Source organism: Pezoporus occidentalis, unplaced genomic scaffold (genome assembly GCF_034315485.1).
Source record: "Pezoporus occidentalis ecotype Australia unplaced genomic scaffold, CSIRO_AGI_Poc_V1 ctg109, whole genome shotgun sequence".
NCBI lineage: Eukaryota > Metazoa > Chordata > Aves > Psittaciformes > Psittacidae > Pezoporus > Pezoporus occidentalis.
Genome location: NW_026912875.1, coordinates 3,118,489 through 3,136,278, shown reverse-complemented (window position 1 = coordinate 3,136,278; position 17,790 = coordinate 3,118,489). Strand labels below are relative to the sequence as shown.

General features: G+C 40.6%; 1 protein-coding gene across 2 annotated transcripts in view; it reads left to right on the top strand.

Annotated features, from left to right (window-relative positions):
• The first annotated feature begins 1,993 nt into the window (after nt 1-1,993).
• The window catches only part of SESN1 (sestrin 1), an 80,341-nt gene continuing 64,544 nt past the window's right edge, over nt 1,994-17,790 (top strand). Inside the window, exon 1 of one of the 2 annotated variants that reach the window (XM_062625048.1) lies at nt 1,994-2,671. In XM_062625048.1, coding sequence (XP_062481032.1) covers nt 2,390-2,671 — 282 coding nt within the window. In that variant the 5' untranslated portion in view covers nt 1,994-2,389. The remainder of the gene's footprint in view (nt 2,672-17,790) is intronic. The other variant, XM_062625056.1, reaches the window with a different exon arrangement.

Here is a 17,790-nt window from a genome sequence, read left to right as displayed (position 1 = left end):
AGGGCTGAAATCTGAAGCTTAGGCCTTGGAGCCAGTTTCACAATCTGTTTCCTGTAGCCAGAGTTCATTTGCAGCCTGTGGAAAAAACAACTTCTAAAAGATAAAAGGCTCTGCCGTGACTTTCAATCAATCTTAGCATTCAGTGTGGGAATTTAGCTGTACCAAAGTCTAATACCAGGGCTTCAGTTATGATTCTGGTTGACTTTATTTATCTCAGATGTATGCAGCCATTGCCAGAGACACCCCACAAGTGCAAACTTATCATGCGAAAAAGGAGATCTATCCAACTTCTGAAGACCAAGATTAACATAGAAATAAAGCAAGCACACATGACATGCCTATTCACAGGAAAACTAGGAGACCATGCCGAGTGACGACAGAACAGGACAGGAAACTGAAATTGTAGCTGATGTAAAAACATAAAAGGCACTGGCAGAATTATTTTCTTTGAACCCATCAGTTACGATGGGTGGAGGCCTTGAGTGCTTAGAGAAGTCAAGACTCACATTTATTAGAGGTAGTGATGATTTCAGTAGATATGTTGTTCACAAGGGTGCCAAAGGCCTACAGGAAGCAGCTGCACGAAGCAGCCCAGGCCTGTCCATGCTGCCAAACAAGGGCAATGCAGACTACTCGTAGAGAAGATTTTATGGAAAAAAGAGATTGTTCTTCCTTGAAAGGTTCAGGTAATGACAGAATGACACTTATTTTTCAAGCTTTAGAGGAACAGTGCCAGAAAAAAAAAACGAATGTCAGACGAAGAAACCAGATTCTTTAAAGTTGTTCATGGGTGGTGTTGGTGAGTCTGTCCAGGTGCTGTTCCTGGACTCAGAAACGTGTCATTTAGTGGTATGTGAGTTGCTGCTTCTCCATCTAACTTCAGTTTTGAGGTTTAAATTTTAGAGCAGGAAATGTGTACCTGAGATGTCTGAAAGAATTCTGCAAGATCCTGTAGGCCTAATTTCTGTTTCCAATTTCCTTGCAAGCATTCTTTTGCGTTTCAGTATACTCAGAATTATCGGTTTATGATTGCTTTCATGTGACAGCTGCAAACAGGTGGTTTTGCCTTTGTTTCCCTCTCCTCTCTGCTGAGGTGAATTGGATCAAGGAAGTGATTTGGCTGAAAATTAACCTTATCAAAAAAGCACCTTTTTACCCTGCAGGAAAAGCAAGGGAAACACCAACTGTTTGGTGGTAGATTACTTAATCATAGAATGGCTGAGGTTGGCAGGGACCTCTGAGGGCAATCTGGTCCAACCTCCCTGCTCAAGCCACCTACAGCTGGTTGCCCAGGGCCATGTCCAGGGCATAGACTTCTGAATATCCCCAAGGATGGAGACTCCACAACCTCTCTAGGCAACTGTTCATGGTTCACACAGGGTTCAGTCATCCTCACAGCAGAAAAACTGTTTGCTTTAGTTCAGAGGGAACCTCCTGTGTTTCAGCTTGTGCCCACTGCTTCTGGTCCTGTCAGGGACAAAAGCCTAGCTTCATTCTCTTTGCAACCCCCTTCATGGATTAATATACACGGATGAGAGCTCCACAGTATGTTTACTTAGGCTACACCAAAGGCTTCTGCTGAAGCCCACACCTGACAAGGCTCTGCAGTGGCCCGAACCACGCGTCTGCTGCAGTTTTTGCCAATGCGAATTTCTGAGGCAAGCCCACCACCGGCACTGCTTTACTCCTGGCTGCTGCCGGCCAGATAACTCCTCTCGCTCACCTGTTGCGGTGCAACACACACAAAACGAGGCACCACCACGGACACCGCCTCTGCGGAAACGGCGGCCACCGCTCTCTCATACCCTCCCTCGGCACCCTCAAGCGCTGACACCGGGAGCCGGTGCCAGCTTCGGGTCGGGTCGGGTCGGGCCCGCTGCGCGCTGCCCGCCGGGACGCGTAGTTCTCCACGCCGGGCGCAGGGCCGCCCTTTGGTCCTGGCCATCCCTCTCTGCCCCCTCCCGCTCCGGCTGAGGGGTTTGTTGGGGGTCTGTGGCGGTCCGGCCCCGGTGGGGAGGTTTGAGGGGGCCGCCCCGCGGCGGAGAGGCAGGGCTGGGGCCGTCCCCTTCCCTCCATGCCTGGGGCGGGAAGGAGGAGCCGCCGGCCCCGCGGGGTGGTGGCTGCCCCGCTCCCCGCCGGGAGAGGTGAAGCGCCAGCGGCGTTGTTCGCTCGGCAGCCCCGGCGTCGGTGGCCGGCGGTTGGCGCGGGCGCCGGCCGGGGCTGAGGGAGTTCCCTCCCGCTCTGCCCCTATGCGGTGCAGGCAGAGGTCTCTCCTTTCGCCGCCGTGTTTGTCGTCTCTGTGGGCAGGTTGGCTGCTGCCGGGAGACCGCCATGGAGCGGCCGCGTCGGGGCTGCTGAGAAGGCGTTGGGGAAGCAGCCCGGCGGCCCCATGGAGGAGCGGGAAGGTGAGGTGCGCTGGGACGGGCTGTGCAGCCGCGACGCTGCCACCCGCGCCGCCGCCTTGGACACCATCGGGCAAGACGTTCTCCGCCGTAGCGAGACCATCGCTCCTGTGGCGGCGGTGCCGCCTCCCCGGGCCGCCGACGGGCTCCTGGTTCCCGCCGCCCGCGACGGGCTGAGCGAGGTGCTGGCCCGCCTGCTCATGCTCTCCAAGCGCTGCCCCTTCCCCGACGTGAGAGAGAAGAGCGAGGCGATCCTCAGCAGGGTGCAGGTAAGCATGACAAACCCCACGTCCGCCGTGGGACTGGGCACTCTCGGCTTTCAGCAGTGCAAAGAGGTTGGCGTCTGACCCAGGCTGGTCAGATTTATTCGTGCAGTAATACATGCTAAATGCCCCCCTTCTCTTCTCCTTCCTTCGCGAAGAAACATTTGGAAAAACATTAAAAAGCGGAGGGGAAGCGTCAAGTTTTTGAGTGTAATCCCGCGGAGAGGATTTAGCGATGAAAGGCTGGAAAGTAGCTGGTCTTTGGGGCATCCCGAAGGGAGCGCTAAAATGAGAACTGTAGTGCTCTAGTTTTGGTCTGTATGACCAGTGTTGTGATGTGACCAGTTTGCTTTAAGACAAAAGCAGGAAAGATTTGGGTATAAACGTTCGAGGTGGTCAATTACAAATGTAAATCGGTATGGGAAGTTTTCTAGCTTTTAAAAGCTGTGTCAACTTACTGTTAAGGCAGAGCGTGTCAAAATTCCCTTTTTGTTGTTTATTAATAAATATTTTCTCCACTGGAGTCGGTAATATCAAAAATATTTTGTTTATAGCTTGTAGGCTGTCTGTCCAATAGAGGATTACATTTACTGACCTTTTATGCTAACAAAAATAAATGTTACTTTGTACTCTTCCACTGTTACAGTCTAATTATAGTTACTTGCATTGTAGCTCTCTTGCTCACCTAAAGTTTTTGTGCCGGTTTTGAAATTCTGATGAACGGCTTGTATCAACGGGTCCCCAACACTGGCAACAATACCACTTACTGCAGAGTAGGAAAAGGAAATTCTGGTATTTCTTAATCACAAGTGGATACATAGGGCTGTTCTCAGAGTTAACTACCTGATTCCCACTGTTGTACTTTCTCTCCCTGAACATTAACAGGTTTAATACAGGGGAATCTAAGGGAAAAATAAAATATATAAAACCATTATGAATATATTATATACAATGTACACAAATATGTATTAAATATAAAACATTAGATATACTAATATATATAAGAATACATGTATATAAGTATTTTAAAGGAACTTGAGATGGATAGATTCATATTTGGTCTGTCCTACTTTGAAGTGGTTCAGGGAAAATCTGAAAATCAGGTTTGGATTTTTGAAGCTGAGAAAGACAAAATAAACAGCCTAACTTTTCAGTAGTGTGCAATATGATATGTACAGTATAATTTAATTTATTTTATACAGTTTGGGCTGTATTGGGGCATTTTCCTCAAAGCAGATTTTGCCAGTAGAAGCTATAAACACAATATATGGTTTGTGTGAAAGTCTTGACAGCTGTACTGCGTTTCTTTAAAAAACCCAAGCCAACAGAACAAAAAGACCAAAACAAGAACAAGCAAACAAAAACTTTAATATTAAGTTGAAAACTTAATCTGGCACTTTTGCATCAGCATCTTTCCTATTAAGGGTTCAACTGAGAAGTGAGCCCATTACCAGTGAGAATGAGTCAGTGGAACAGACTGCTAAGGGAAGACTTGTCCTTATCAGGCACAAGTTATCAGAGCCTATTCAAAGGCCGAGCAGGTGGTGATCTCTCACATAACTCTTGGAGGAGGTCAGAATACATGATCTAATGACTCCCTTTTCAGGTTTTTATATATGAAGTTACTGGCATGTTCAACTATTAGGCTTGTTTAGGAACTTTGTTACTAGCTTTTTTTTTAAATAGGTCAAAAAGTTCTGGGAGTAAAGAAGTCCATGTTGATACAGCAATTTCAAATCCCATCGTCATACCTGGTTTGATTAATGAAACTAAATGGCAAAGGTATAATAAATATAAAACCAATTGTATACACGCCAACTGCAATAAAGGTTTAACAACAAGTTAAGCAAAATAAAATGAAATACATCATTACCTTAAGAAAAATCTTTAAAAACTGCTTTTGTAACTTTTCTCTTTAGGGAGTAGATCTAAGAGAGAAGTATTGTGTATTCTTTGAATATAGAGTGGCAAGTTTTAGTTTTTATAGCTGTACTCATAAACGAAAATTTTCATTGTAATCTTTGGATCCATATTTGTGGAAGAAATAATCCCATCCAAGTATTCCATTTTGGATGCTGTGGACTACTGTCAGGCGTGAAATAGTTTTCTGTTGATTTCATGGCCAAGAGGAATTTTATTCAGATCTCTGCAATGAAGATGGTGGATAAAGCAAACTATTAAATTAAATCTAATTATCGCACAGAACACATGGCCTTCAGCAGTGATTCTAAAGGTAAATAGCTTAGTAACATTATAAAAATGTGAAATTCTATTCAGCACAGTATGAGTACTTAAAGGACTGACTTGTTCTACCTTATCTCCCTGTTTTGGAATACAAAACAATCTTCAAGTTCATAGCAATATGTACCATTATGTCTAAACCTTACTGTCTTCCAAGTTATTCAATGACATAGAGGCCAGAGCAGGAGAGACAACTCTGAACCCAAAGCTTCTCCTAGGAACTGGTCGTGCCCTCCTCCTCTGTCCTGTGGGATGGTCCAACTCAGAGTGGTCATCTGTGCTTAGACTGACACCCCACACCCTATGAAATGGAGAACTGTAAAATGTGCTTTCTTCATCTTTCTGCCCTGCATCCAGGATAGGTCAGTGAGGAAATTAAAAAACTGAATTTTCCATGTGGTCTGACAGCTGTTTCTGGGGCTGCTGTTTCTTTCTGGGGCTACTGCCCTCTTGTCTGTTGAGCTAAATAAATAATATTGCATGAGCAACTATGCTGCTGGTGTTTTTGCAGCTTTGTGTCTGGAGCAAGGTGGTACAATGCCTTATGTGGCTGGTGTAAGCTGCAGGCTTGGTGGCAGCCTCTGTCAGCACAGCATACCTCTAAGCCTGTCTTTGCTGTGGTCTCTTTTTTTGGAGAAAAATTCCTCTGGAATATGGTGGAATCCTAAGTGTGAAACTTCTTTGCTGTTAATAAATAGTAGTATTAATGCCATTATTAACAAATAGTAATGCCTGGTATTACTTCCAATACTACCATAGTATAAAAATCTATAAAAATAAATTATTGCTTAATGTAAATTCCCATTGTTTTGACCTGTATTGAGGATAATGAGTTTCTTATTGCAGGCTATATATATAATAATAATATATTTTTCTTACCCTAAGAAAATATATCTCTCACTTAGATTAGACAAGTTGTTTTTGTAAGAATTATTACAAAGACAGTATCAGCAAACTAGTCCCAAGCCCTCTTGTTCCTAATTGAGACTTTCTTGCTTTTATTAATAACAGTGAGGTTGCTGAGGACCACATATCTATATAGATACTTCAACAGCAATGCTTTAACCAAGTGAAAAGAGTTTGAATGTTTGCATATGAAAATACTTTATTTTTTTTGAGCTAAACCCCCAAATATATATCATAGCTTTTTGATAACTTCTAGCACATGTGGTATTTTGCACGCATTTATAGCATATTGTTTATGACCTTGCAGAACAGTAGGCCATTCCACCTAGCATGCTAAGTGTCTGCACGTTAACACATATATGGGAAATGAACAGCAGCGGAAGGTCTTAACATGTGTTCATTAAAAATATTCTGAGCAGCCTCAATCAGATCAAGTAGATGTATATGACTGGAATATAAATACATGGTGTATGTCAGTAGCTGCAGAAGAATCATTGATAGTGTGAGATCTGCTACTTAAAATCTCGTAACTGTCCAATGTCTTTTGGTAAGGGCTGAGCAGATCATACTGCTCTGCTGAAGTAAGTAAATTGATAAAAATAGTCTTTTAGGTTAACAAAGAGAATGCATAGATGGAAGACAGGTTCTGCAGGATTGACAGGATGCTAAACTACATAGGAAAAAGAAAGATGACAGATCAGTAAAATAAAACCCACAAATGTCAAAAAGCTCAGAATTTGGCATGGAAAGCTTGACTGGGGCCAAATATAAGGAAGAAAGAAACTGGTCTCAACCTCTTTGAGAAGTACTGTAATAGTACCAGACACTTTCATTGGGGGGAAAAATTAGTAATGAAAAAGACTGTTGCTCTCTATTGATCTCTTAATTGACATAAACACTAGAAACATACAGGAAATGGGAACCAGTGTTTGGCTGAAGATGCACACAAAGTGCATGAAGATGCATGAACAAAACTGGAACAGTCAAATAATGAGGTGTAGCTAAAAGGGATATTGGAAAAAAGCAAGAAATAAAAGATCCACATGTTAGTGGATTAACGGACAATGCTGAGGTGATTAAAATGTTCTCTGAAATGATTAATCCAGCCATTGTAGTTAACAGTCATGATAAAAGTATAAATACTCTCCTAGGCAAGGGGGGGAAAAACCTGTGGGTTGCTTGGATAAACAAGATTTTCAGTCTGTGAGGGCCTGATGAAATTCGTTCTGAGGTGCTTAAAAAAAAAACAAACAAGAACCAAACAGAAAAATAAAACAGACAAACAAACAAAAAACCCCAAACCCCAAAACAACTATCTGAAGCAATCTCATATAGTGGGTAGCAATTTCAAGATAGTGAAGTAGCAGATGCAAAAAGAATAATGGTGCATACCTCTTCAGTATGGGATAAAAGGGATGGGATGAAGAAGAAACTGATGTTTTTTAACTTTAGCGCAAAGAAAAATACTGGAGCAGTGATGAAACACTCTTTTAGTGCCTAGAAAAAGAAGTTGAGCAACAGCCAGAACAGACATATTCAAGATACATTATTTTAAATCCAGCATTTCTTTTATTTCTATGGTGGAGTAACAGGCCTTGTGGTACAGAGAGATGCTATAACATTAATATGTTGATATACTGGGGTCCTCAATGTTCACACAGTATTCTCATTAACAAGCTAAGGAATTATGATCTAGAAACTACTGTGCAGCGAGCAAACTTAGCTGGAAAACTATCCTCAGAGAGTAAACAAGGTCAGGTAACAAGTGCTTGGTACAGACTCTACAAGGTCTTGTCCAGCATGATCTTGATTAACAAAGGTTTGCACTTGTTGAATTGCAGATTACAAGCTGGGAGGGAGAGTAAGAATACTGGAGAGCAGCCATAGAATTTAAAGTTAATGGTTAATGAGAGCTTGGATCACATCTTCTAGACCTCTGTTTTTTTTTCTGAAGGAAGTTTGAAGAAAAGTGATGGTGGTATGGTCAGCTAAAAAAGAGGCTAACATATTATGTTCCAAATAAATGGGGGATGGAGGGGATGAAAAGACTGCTGCAAAAAGGAAAGAAACTAGAATGAATATTGATCTGAATTCCAGCAAGACTTGGGTTAGACATTTGTGGCAAAATTTCATGGCTTAGGATAGTAAGGCAATGTTCATCACTAGAATCCTTGTCTAAACTGTTCATAAACATCAGGCAGGAGTGATATGCTTATTTGATCTCTCCCTGGGAAAGGCAGAACATCGCTGATTGGATGATATTTCCTTCCAGCCTCTTTTCCTGTGTTTTGTGTTGATAACTGCTTGGAAGGACTAAGTGCTTTCTTTCCCTTTGATCTCTTGAGACTGTATTTACCCAATATGTAGCACTGGAACCTGTGTTCTATAACTGCTGTCTCTTTCTGAAAAGCAGCAGGTGGGCTGGGGAGGACTTTGAGTACCCTCTTGTTTTCTTAGGCCTGCTGGTCTAGTGGATAAATGTAACAGAATCCCATAGTTTGCAGAGGGCTGTATGGCGAGTAACAAGAGGGGTCATGTCAGCAGCCAATTATTATGACCTTTGGGTACTACCTGTGACCTCGGCTTGTTTGCCGGGGACATGGAGTGCAATACCCTTACCTTTTGTAATTCTGGCAAAATACTTGTATGGTTTTAAATTAAATGAGCATCCAGAAAGGATAGGAAGACATGTTAAAATGTGACATGGGAAGTCACAGCCAGAGCAAACATCCTGTCCTCTTCCTCCACCACAGTGTGTGGGACAAATAAAGCCTCTATGAGGAGAGGAGGTAGTAATTCGCTTGTGCATGTCCATAAAGGATAAAATAGAAGTTACTTTTTGGTTTCATTGCTAGTTTTTCTCACAATGGAGTTTAGTTTCTCTTTGCTTTATCTATGCTCCACGTGTGAGCTCTGTGGTGCATGCTTTTTAAGAGCAATAAGAATGAAACTCAGATAGGCTCCTTACTCTCAAATGGTTTATTTTGATTAGTCCAGTATTATAGGAGTCTGGCTCCAGATCTTTAGCCTGCTTTTGGCATAATCTATGATAAATGACCTCATAACTCTGTCTTTTTAGCTTTCCTGCACAACGGAAGTAACTTTCTTTAGTGAACTTTGGAATCTGTAACTAGGCAGATCTGTTAGGTTGTGGGATTTTTCTGAGTTAATTTGACTGGGTCCTAATGTGTGACAGTGATGTTCCCCTGTGATGCCTACTGTTGATCAGTCATCGTGTGTCTCAGATGAAATTTATAGTCTATTCAAGCCTATGAATTCCAGTATAGTGTTCTCGCTGGTGGTGGTGAATCTGATCCATCTGGAAGTTGACTAGTCTCCTTACACAATGCAAATAGCGAATTCTTTTCTGCTTCCCATAGCAATGTTATGTAAAGTGAATAAAGACCTCTCTTTTATTTTTTCTTCCTTATTGTGAGGTCACTTCAGAGCAGAAGTGTGTTCTGTCTCTTCGAGCCATTAGGTGGAATGGGTTTATTAAGTAGTGTAGGGTGCTCCCTTCAAAGGCCACACGTCATTGAGAGATTGCCAATTTAAAAAAATTTGTTACGGTGGTTTTTTTGTTGTTGTTCAGATACTCTTGTTCTTAATATCAGGAGAGCTACCGATGTGATGACATGATGCACTTAAGTGATCAGTCTTATTTAAAGCTTCTGCCAGACTACAAAAATAATTGCCTCTCTGCAGTATTTATTGTAAACATGTTTTGATGATGGGTCAATATCACATGTGTTGGGGTGAGGCTGGCTGGAGAAGTTAAGGAAGAAGACTTAATCTTGACACGTCAGGGAATGTTCTGAGCAGGGTTGTGAGCATATTTTTAAAAAAAAAGACAAACTTGAGTTGTCAGTAGTCTTTAGATTTCCCTATCTGTCTGCTCCCTCCTTCAGCCTACTTAGAATCATAGAGTCATAGAATCGTTAGGGTTGGAAAGGACCCTAAGATCATCTAGTTCCAACCCCCCTGCCGTGGGCAGGGACACCTTACGCTAAATCATATCACCCAAGGCCTTGTCCAACCTGGCCTTGAACACTGCCAGGGATGGAGCATTCACAACCTCCCTGGGCAACCTATTCCAGTGCCTCACCACCCTAACAGGAAAGAATGTCCTTCTTATATCCAACCTAAACTTCCCCTGTTTCAGTTTTAACCCATTACCCCTTGTCCTGTCACTACACCTTTCTGAAGGTTTCAGTCTGTTAGTTGAGAGAGATAAAGGGAAAATTTCTTTCATTGAGCTTGTCAACTGCAGAATTGCTTGACCTTGAGAACATTTTGGTTGGAATAAAGAGTTGCTTGAAAACAGAGGGTTCTTAAAATTATGTGTAGTAAGATAGCTGAGTCGCTTCTAATGCCGGTTCTGTGTTTGGAGCCTTTCCATAAATTTCCATGCTAGCTGTATGCCATTCGTGTATGGAAATGAGCATTGCTTAGTCAACATTTTCTTATGGTTATTTGGGGTAACATAATTTATGGGTTTATGTGATTCTGATGATTGATTTTGAGAACATAACTAGAATTTTTACTTTTAAAAGAAACAAAGAATGAAGCACACATTTGATAATGTGGCTGCATTGATTTTTATTTTTTACTTCATAGAAATGTTTTAAACTGAAGAAATTGAACACAAACATTTCCTAATCTCTTACTGTTTATTAATGTGGTAAGCAGCTGTAGGATGTGCATTAGTGGCTTACATGAAAACAAAAGGTTTGTTTCCTGATTTTTTTTTTTTCCATAGGAGCTAATATCTAGAAATCTATAGAAACAAGAAATGCTTCAGCTTGAATGCATTTTGTAAATAACAGCATCTGTTCTGATCTAACAGTTGCTGAATCACACCAGCTCTGGTTTAGATTATTTTATTCTGCCTCTCTTTCTAGAGGTAATTCTAAAAGTTGGCTGTTCTTTCAAACTCGTAGCTGGAGATGATCCCTTCCAGCCTCATGTCTTGCAGTGTCAATTTAGTCCCTTATCTTAAATTATTTTTCTCACTCTGATAATAATGGTGTATGGGTAGCAGGGTTTTTTCCCCTCTCTGCATTGATTTTGGTAAAAGTTCTGCTCTGCTTTCAGTTGCCAAAAAGCCAATGTTTTTCTATTTTCTAAAAAAAAAATAATAAAATAAAATCTCACTATTTGTTTTTCCTATTTAGTATATAAATAACTGTCTTCCTTTTGGGCCATGCATTTGGATGCTTTTTGCTAACATAAGGGGAAATTTTATGCATCTTTAGAAGTTCAAAGTGAAAACCACTAAGAATTTGGAAGGGTTTAGAAATTAGCATGCAATAAGACCAATATTAAGTAAAAAAAAAAATAAAAATGGAATTCTAGGTAGTGTAAAATACATCTTCCATTAGCTTGACCAAAACACATTGTTTAAAAGAAAATGATACTGTCCTACTGTGACAAGTGCGAAGTGATCATTGAAGAAATACTTGCTGTTTTGTCATCATACTCTTGACATTTTCTCCAGGTCAGGGTTTCTCCTTTTAAAATAAACATAGTGGAAAAGTACTGAATATACCATTGTGGGACAGAAAAACAGTTTTGAAAGCTTGAGTATATTTTCCCGTGGATACTGAGTGTTTAAATTTCCAAAAATATGGTTTGCTGTCAGTATGGTTTTCTATTCCAGTAAGTTGTTTACAGTTTAAGGGGGGAGGAAAGGGGGAAGCTTAGCTCTCTCTCCAGAAATCAAGTGAAACATGGAAATCTTCACTTGGAGCTATATACATGAATTAAATCCAAAAAGTTAAGTGTTTTTTTTTTTCTTGTTTACCACTTTCATGATGTTTCCAATTACTTTGACTTTATTTTTTTTCTTTGTGTTTTCTTCTGGAAAGCTTATGTTAGATTGCTGCCAAAAGCTGGGTTGGGAAGGTGAACTGGTTTAGTTATATTTAAACCTAGTAAACAATTAACCATTTTCCTTACTCCAGCATTATGTAGAAACCAAGCTTGTTCTTTCAAGTCGTTTTGGGTCAAAAGTATCACCCAGTGTTGTGTATTAGTGCCTGAATCTTACCCAAAAATATACTGGGCTGGTATTTTAAAAATAGAGGTGATGCTAGAACACATACTGCTACTTATGTAATCTGATGTAAGTCTTCCTTCTGTGCAACTATAAGAATTTACTTTCAATCCAGTCATAGTGCTAAAGGAAAGCAAAGTGCTTCTGAAAACTTGGGGTTGTTTTTTACTGTAAATGAATTTTAAACTGTAACTTCACTTTTCTATGCTTTCTGGAGTCAGTAATAAAATTTTTGCAGTTGCAGGTCTTTTGTCTTTGTCAATATCTGTTTGGCTCTGTGAGCCTCTTCTGAGCTTCAAAGTAACAGCCTCTTAGTTCTACCTGGGATATTCTTGCTTGCTGTTTAATTGCTATTTGATTAAACAGTTGTTCTTCCAAAATAGGTGTTTTAGTCAAGGATTCCTTAGCTCATATAGCATGGAATAATACGATATTTGTTCAAAGGAGGAACAACGTTGAAAATGGAAACTTACTTGGAACTCAAAAGCCTTTCCTGTGCACTTTGTTGTTTTTTTTTTTTTGAGGAGGAGGGGAACCTCTTTTCTGAAAGACTTTTTTCCATTGCAGCTTGTTGCTGAGCCTCCACTGTTCCTGGGTGTTTTGGGGCAACAAAAGTTTTAGCTTTAAAATGCAGCCAGTTTGCCAACAGCACATTCCACTTAGATTAAACTGTTTGTTTGGATTTTCCATTTATTTCAGTTTTAGTTCTAATCTAGATTTGCGCTGATTTCCATGTAGAAAGACTGAAGAGAAAAAAAAGTTTAAGAAAAACTTTCTATTTCTCTGAATTTCAAATCAATGCTGAATGCCAACTTATGTCTGTTTAGCAGTACTAAATAACTGGCAGCTGCTATGCATGCAAGGATTTCTGGAGCTCATCATGTTATGAAAATAAGTCCTTATCAAAAATGGTTTGACCTAACTTCATATGTGTCCATTTTGTCCTTCCTATTTGTGTTACAGAAAAGGATTTTAAAGCATTGTAACTTTACCTGGATTACCTTTTTTTTTAAAAAAAAAAAAAGAGCTATGTTTATAAAAGTTGCTTATATTTACCTATAAATTAATATTTAAATAATGTTCTATAAGAAAAGCTTTATTCTGATGTTTTTATTGCTACTGTTCTGTTCAGGGTGGAGGAAAAGAAGCCAAATGGAAATGTTTTTGTCTGGCTTTTAGGAGACATATTGGTATCTTGGCTTCTAGTGTTCTGCTTTTCTAACTATTCAGAACATGGCAACTCTGCTTGGCTGATATTTTGTGGAATCTGTCAGAAGAAGAGTATGTGTAGATCCGGAAGGTCAAATGCTTCTCTTTCTTTCATTACGTGGTGTCAGACATTTCTGTTAAAGGATTCAAGTATTGGGATAAGGTTTCACTAGGAATAAAAGCAATGTTTTTTAATGCAGAAAGTACTGATTGTATTTCACAGTGTAAAATATCTTGAAATTTTAGATTCTAAAGGTAGTAGTTAACTTGTTATTGCTTATGCATTAAATGAATACCTGATAATGAAGCATAGGTTGTTTTGTGTTTTTTTTTCTACTTTTAGACTTAGCTAGTATGTTTGCTCACAGTGCTACAAGAGACTTGGGGGAAGCGCAGTCTTCATAGACTCTGAATTCAGGGTGAAAATCATTCATTACGTTTAGGACCAGTGGAAAATATGGCTACTTCATGGTGCTTCTAGCGCAAAAATTAATTTTATAGTGATAGGCTGTGCTGTGCTTTCTGTGTATGTGGCTTACACCTATGTTCCTCCTCTCAGAGCCAGAGGTCTGCATTAGAGGGTTCAGCAATGCAATGTCTCTCACAGATTTGTGTGTTTTGTGGAGATGTATGATTCCTGTATCTCAGATCTTCTGGGGTAGGGTAGCTACATGTCTCAAAATTAGTTCCCAGTAGTAATAAATCTTCATGCATGAAGATTAATCATGGTAAGATGATTAAAAAGATTCTTCTGAAAATCTCATGTGGAAGCTGAATGACTTGCTGTTCCTTCAAAAAATAGTTTCTAAAAAAATACTTTGAAAGATGTCCTTGAGGTTAAAAATCCAAAGCAATTTACAAATAATAAATTTCAGATTTTAATATCAACTTCTGAACCTGTTCTTGATGGGGTTGGGAAACTGAGGATTTCTATAGGTGTACACTTTCAAATTGTCTGACTTCAGGACTTCAAAATCCTGACTTCAGGAATAAACGTGTCTTCTGAGATATAGCATCAGATTTTATGTAGGGGGCAGACCAGATGGAGGAATTGTTTTGTTTTAAGAAGTAACTTAACATATGAAGCAAGGCACAAAGTCATTCCAGTTAATGTGTTCAGTCACGAAGGAAAGATTCATGGGTTTTAATTTTTAATATTGGTAGACTTCCAAATAGATCTGTGGTGGCATATATACCTCAGTAGCAGTGTTATTTAAATAAACAGAAATGGCATTAAGGTAAAATACTGGTCAAAAATGCTTTTTTTCTTCCTGCGAAAACTTAACAGTTAAAAATTTACTTTAATTGTAGACTTGCATGACTGTGGAGGAAGAATTTGGACAAAATGGGCCTTTGAAGTGGACTGTTCAGTGCCCACACCTCAGAAATAAGACTTTAGCTTTTTCAGGTTGATTGAAACAGCTCATTTCATTGCAGCTCATCAGAAATTTCTGAGTTCTTGTAAATGCTTATTATGCAACCTGAGAATCTTTCTCTGAAGTAAATGGGCAAAATGTAGACATATCCCTAAATCCTTGTAACATCTCATCTTAATTTCAGGACTAAACGGTGTGTTGTCTAGGGAGTGTTTGGGACCTTTGTTATTCTGTACCTGTTACCTAGATGCCTCAGTGCTTACCTCTTACTGATAAACCAGAATACTGCTGCAAATCCATCATTGCAGCAATGACAACTGACTCTTCAGTGCTAGTCCCGTTTAACCCTAGTTTATAATGGCCTGTTTCAGTTGGCAGTTGTAACAGCATTTGCACTGTATTCAGAGTTGCAGTCATGGGACATCTGAAACAATATGTTTCAGTGAAAGCCTTGTGCTGAAGACATTGCTTGGGTGCAATCCAGATCATCCTTCACTAATATAACCTGTACGGTTCTGTCCTGTGTGAAGAAGTCTAGTCTCTATGTGGAGATTCTGCAGTAGCAACACCTTACATCTCTTATTTCATATTTGCACACAGAAGCTGCCAGAAAGGTACCTTGGTGGGAGATCAAATGGGCCAGATGCCAGAGTTGTAATCTGTTAGGGTGACCTTTGTTGTGTTCATCCAGTCCCTCACGCATTAGCAGTCCAGCCAAAGCATAAATCTGTCTGGCCATGCTGGTACTTGGCATTGTCTGCAATGGCTTAAAATTTGTCTTGGTGCACTTGCTAAATAGCTTGTTATTGTGGAGGGATAGGTGAGGGAGAAAGATATTTTCTTCTGAGTTACTGCAAAACATTTTCTAGATTTGCCAAGCATGTTTAAGCTGTGAATTAGTCCCTTGGATGTTACAGTCTCACCTTGGCTGCAGTGGTGCTAAACTGAATGGAACTATAAGGATCAAGCGTAGTGGGCTTTGCTGTCTAGAGCTTGGCAAATTTGGAATCAAGACACATCCTCTGTCACTTGCTGCTACTGAAAATAGTTCATTTGTTGCCAGTTCTGTTAGGACTAACTGGGTATGCTATATTTTTTCCAAAAGACTTTAATTTAATTACAAAAAACCTCAGTTGTTTGTTTGTTTATTTGTGGGGGGAGGTTGTGGGGCTTTTGGTTTGGGTTTTTTTTTTGCTTTATATGTAGTTGGCTTAGGCAGCTATGAGGAGATACCATCAGGTATACAAATGTATCATCATGTGAGTATTTCCATAACTTCAGCAGAAAAATTAATACTAATCTTTAAATAGTTCCTCTATATAATATTTGAATATTTGTTTACAAATAACAGAATAGACAATAGAACTAGAGGCAGGTGATCTAAGAAAAAACTCTAAATTCTTAGTGAATTCTTAATTCTTACTGGAGCAAATTATAAAGCTCTAGAAATGTCTTAAAACAGTTTCTTATTTCTATCATGGTGGAAGTAAATCTAGGAGATGTGTGGGGCTGGTTATTGAATTGATTCCCCTGTACCCCTTTCTCTGTATTTGAATTTGGTTTTGTGTGGCAAGGTTTTGGTAGCGGGGAAGGGGGAAGGGAGACGACATGACTACAGGGGTGGCTTCTGGGAGAAGCTGCTAGATTTTCCCCCATGTCCAACAGAGCCAATGCCATATGGCTCCAACACCAACCTGCTGCTGGCCAAGGCCAAGCCCGTGAGCGACGGTAATAAGGCCTCTGGGATAACAGAGTTAAGGGGAAAAAAGCCTTGAGCAGCTGTAGTGAGAAAATGTGAGAGCAACAGCCCTGCAGACCCCAGGGTCAGTGCAGAAGGAGGGCAGGAGGTGCCAGAGCAGAGATTCCCCTGCAGACCATGCTGAGGCAGGCTGTGCCCCTGCAGTCCATGGAGGTTCATGAGGGAGCAGATCTCAACCTGCATCCCTTGGAGGACCCCACACTGGAGCAGGGGGATGCCTGAAGGAGGCTGTGACCCTGTGGGAAGCCCATGCTAGAGCAGGCTCCTGGCAGGACCTGTGGCTCCATGGAGAGAGGAGTCCACACTGGAGCAGATTTGCTGCAGGATTTGTGACCCTGGGGGGGATCCACACTGGAGCAGACCATTACTGAAGGGAAACATCCTGTGGAAGGGGCGCACACTGGAGCAGTTCATGAAGAACTGCAGCTCATGGGAAGGACTATGTTGATGAAGTTCATGGAGGACTGTCTGCTATGGGAGGGACCCCATGCTGGAGCAGAGAAGGAGTGAGAGGAGCAGCAGAGACAACCTGTGATGAACTGATGACAACCCTCATTCCCTGTCCCCCTACACCACTGCAGGGGAGGAGTTGAGAAACTGAGAGTGAAATTGAGTCTGGGAAGAAGGAGGGGAGGGAGAGGGAGAAGGTGTTTTAAGATTTGGTTTCACTGTCTCATTATCCTACTCTGATTTGATTGTAATTTCCCCAAGTCAAGTCTTGTTTTGCCTCTGACGCTAATTGTTGAGTGATCTCCTGCTGTCCTTATCTTGATCCCTGAGCCTTTTGTTACATTTTCTCTCCCCTGTCCAGCTGAGGACAGGAGTGATACAGTGGCTTTGGTGGGCACCTAGTTTCTAGCCAGGCTCAACTAACCATGGTATTTCAGCTATTTCTTTGGTGTTATTTTAGAAAGTGAAGTTTAGAATTTGCTGGGATATAAGTGTTTGCTTGGTTGTTTCAAAGATGATCAATAAAAACTGGTTTTATGTGAAAACATGTTGCTTTTGACAAAGTGCTTGCATGGGAAGGTCTTCTCAGTAACAAGTAAAAGTCCTGTGAAGACTGCAAGAGAAAAATAGGCTTAGAATAGCCAGAAACTATGAGCATGAAGGTCTTACATTCTAATCTGTGCTTTGCCCCTCTCACATCACTGACTTGAGAGGGCAGTTGAATAGACAAAGTCGACATTCTCAAGCAGGATAAATTTCATGCTTTTCTCTAAAGTGAAATTAATTTTCCTCAGTGCAAAAGTGCTTTATATTAAAGCCAAAGTGATGAGGAAGTTTCTAAGGCACAATGAGGTGGGATGAAGGATTTTACCCAACTAAGTAGTTGTAAATTAATTTTTAAATTAATGAGGTGAGCTGATTTTGGTGAAAATTGAAACATGCTAAAATTATTTTGCCAATTATAATGTTCAGTATTTATCTCCTGTTTCTTTTTTAGAACACTTCTAAATACATGAACTTCAGAAAACTAGTATCTGAAGGGGGCCTATAAGGATGCTGGGGAGGGACTCTTCGTTGGGGACTGTAGTGATAGGACAAGGGGTAATGGGTTAAAACTTAAACAGGGGAA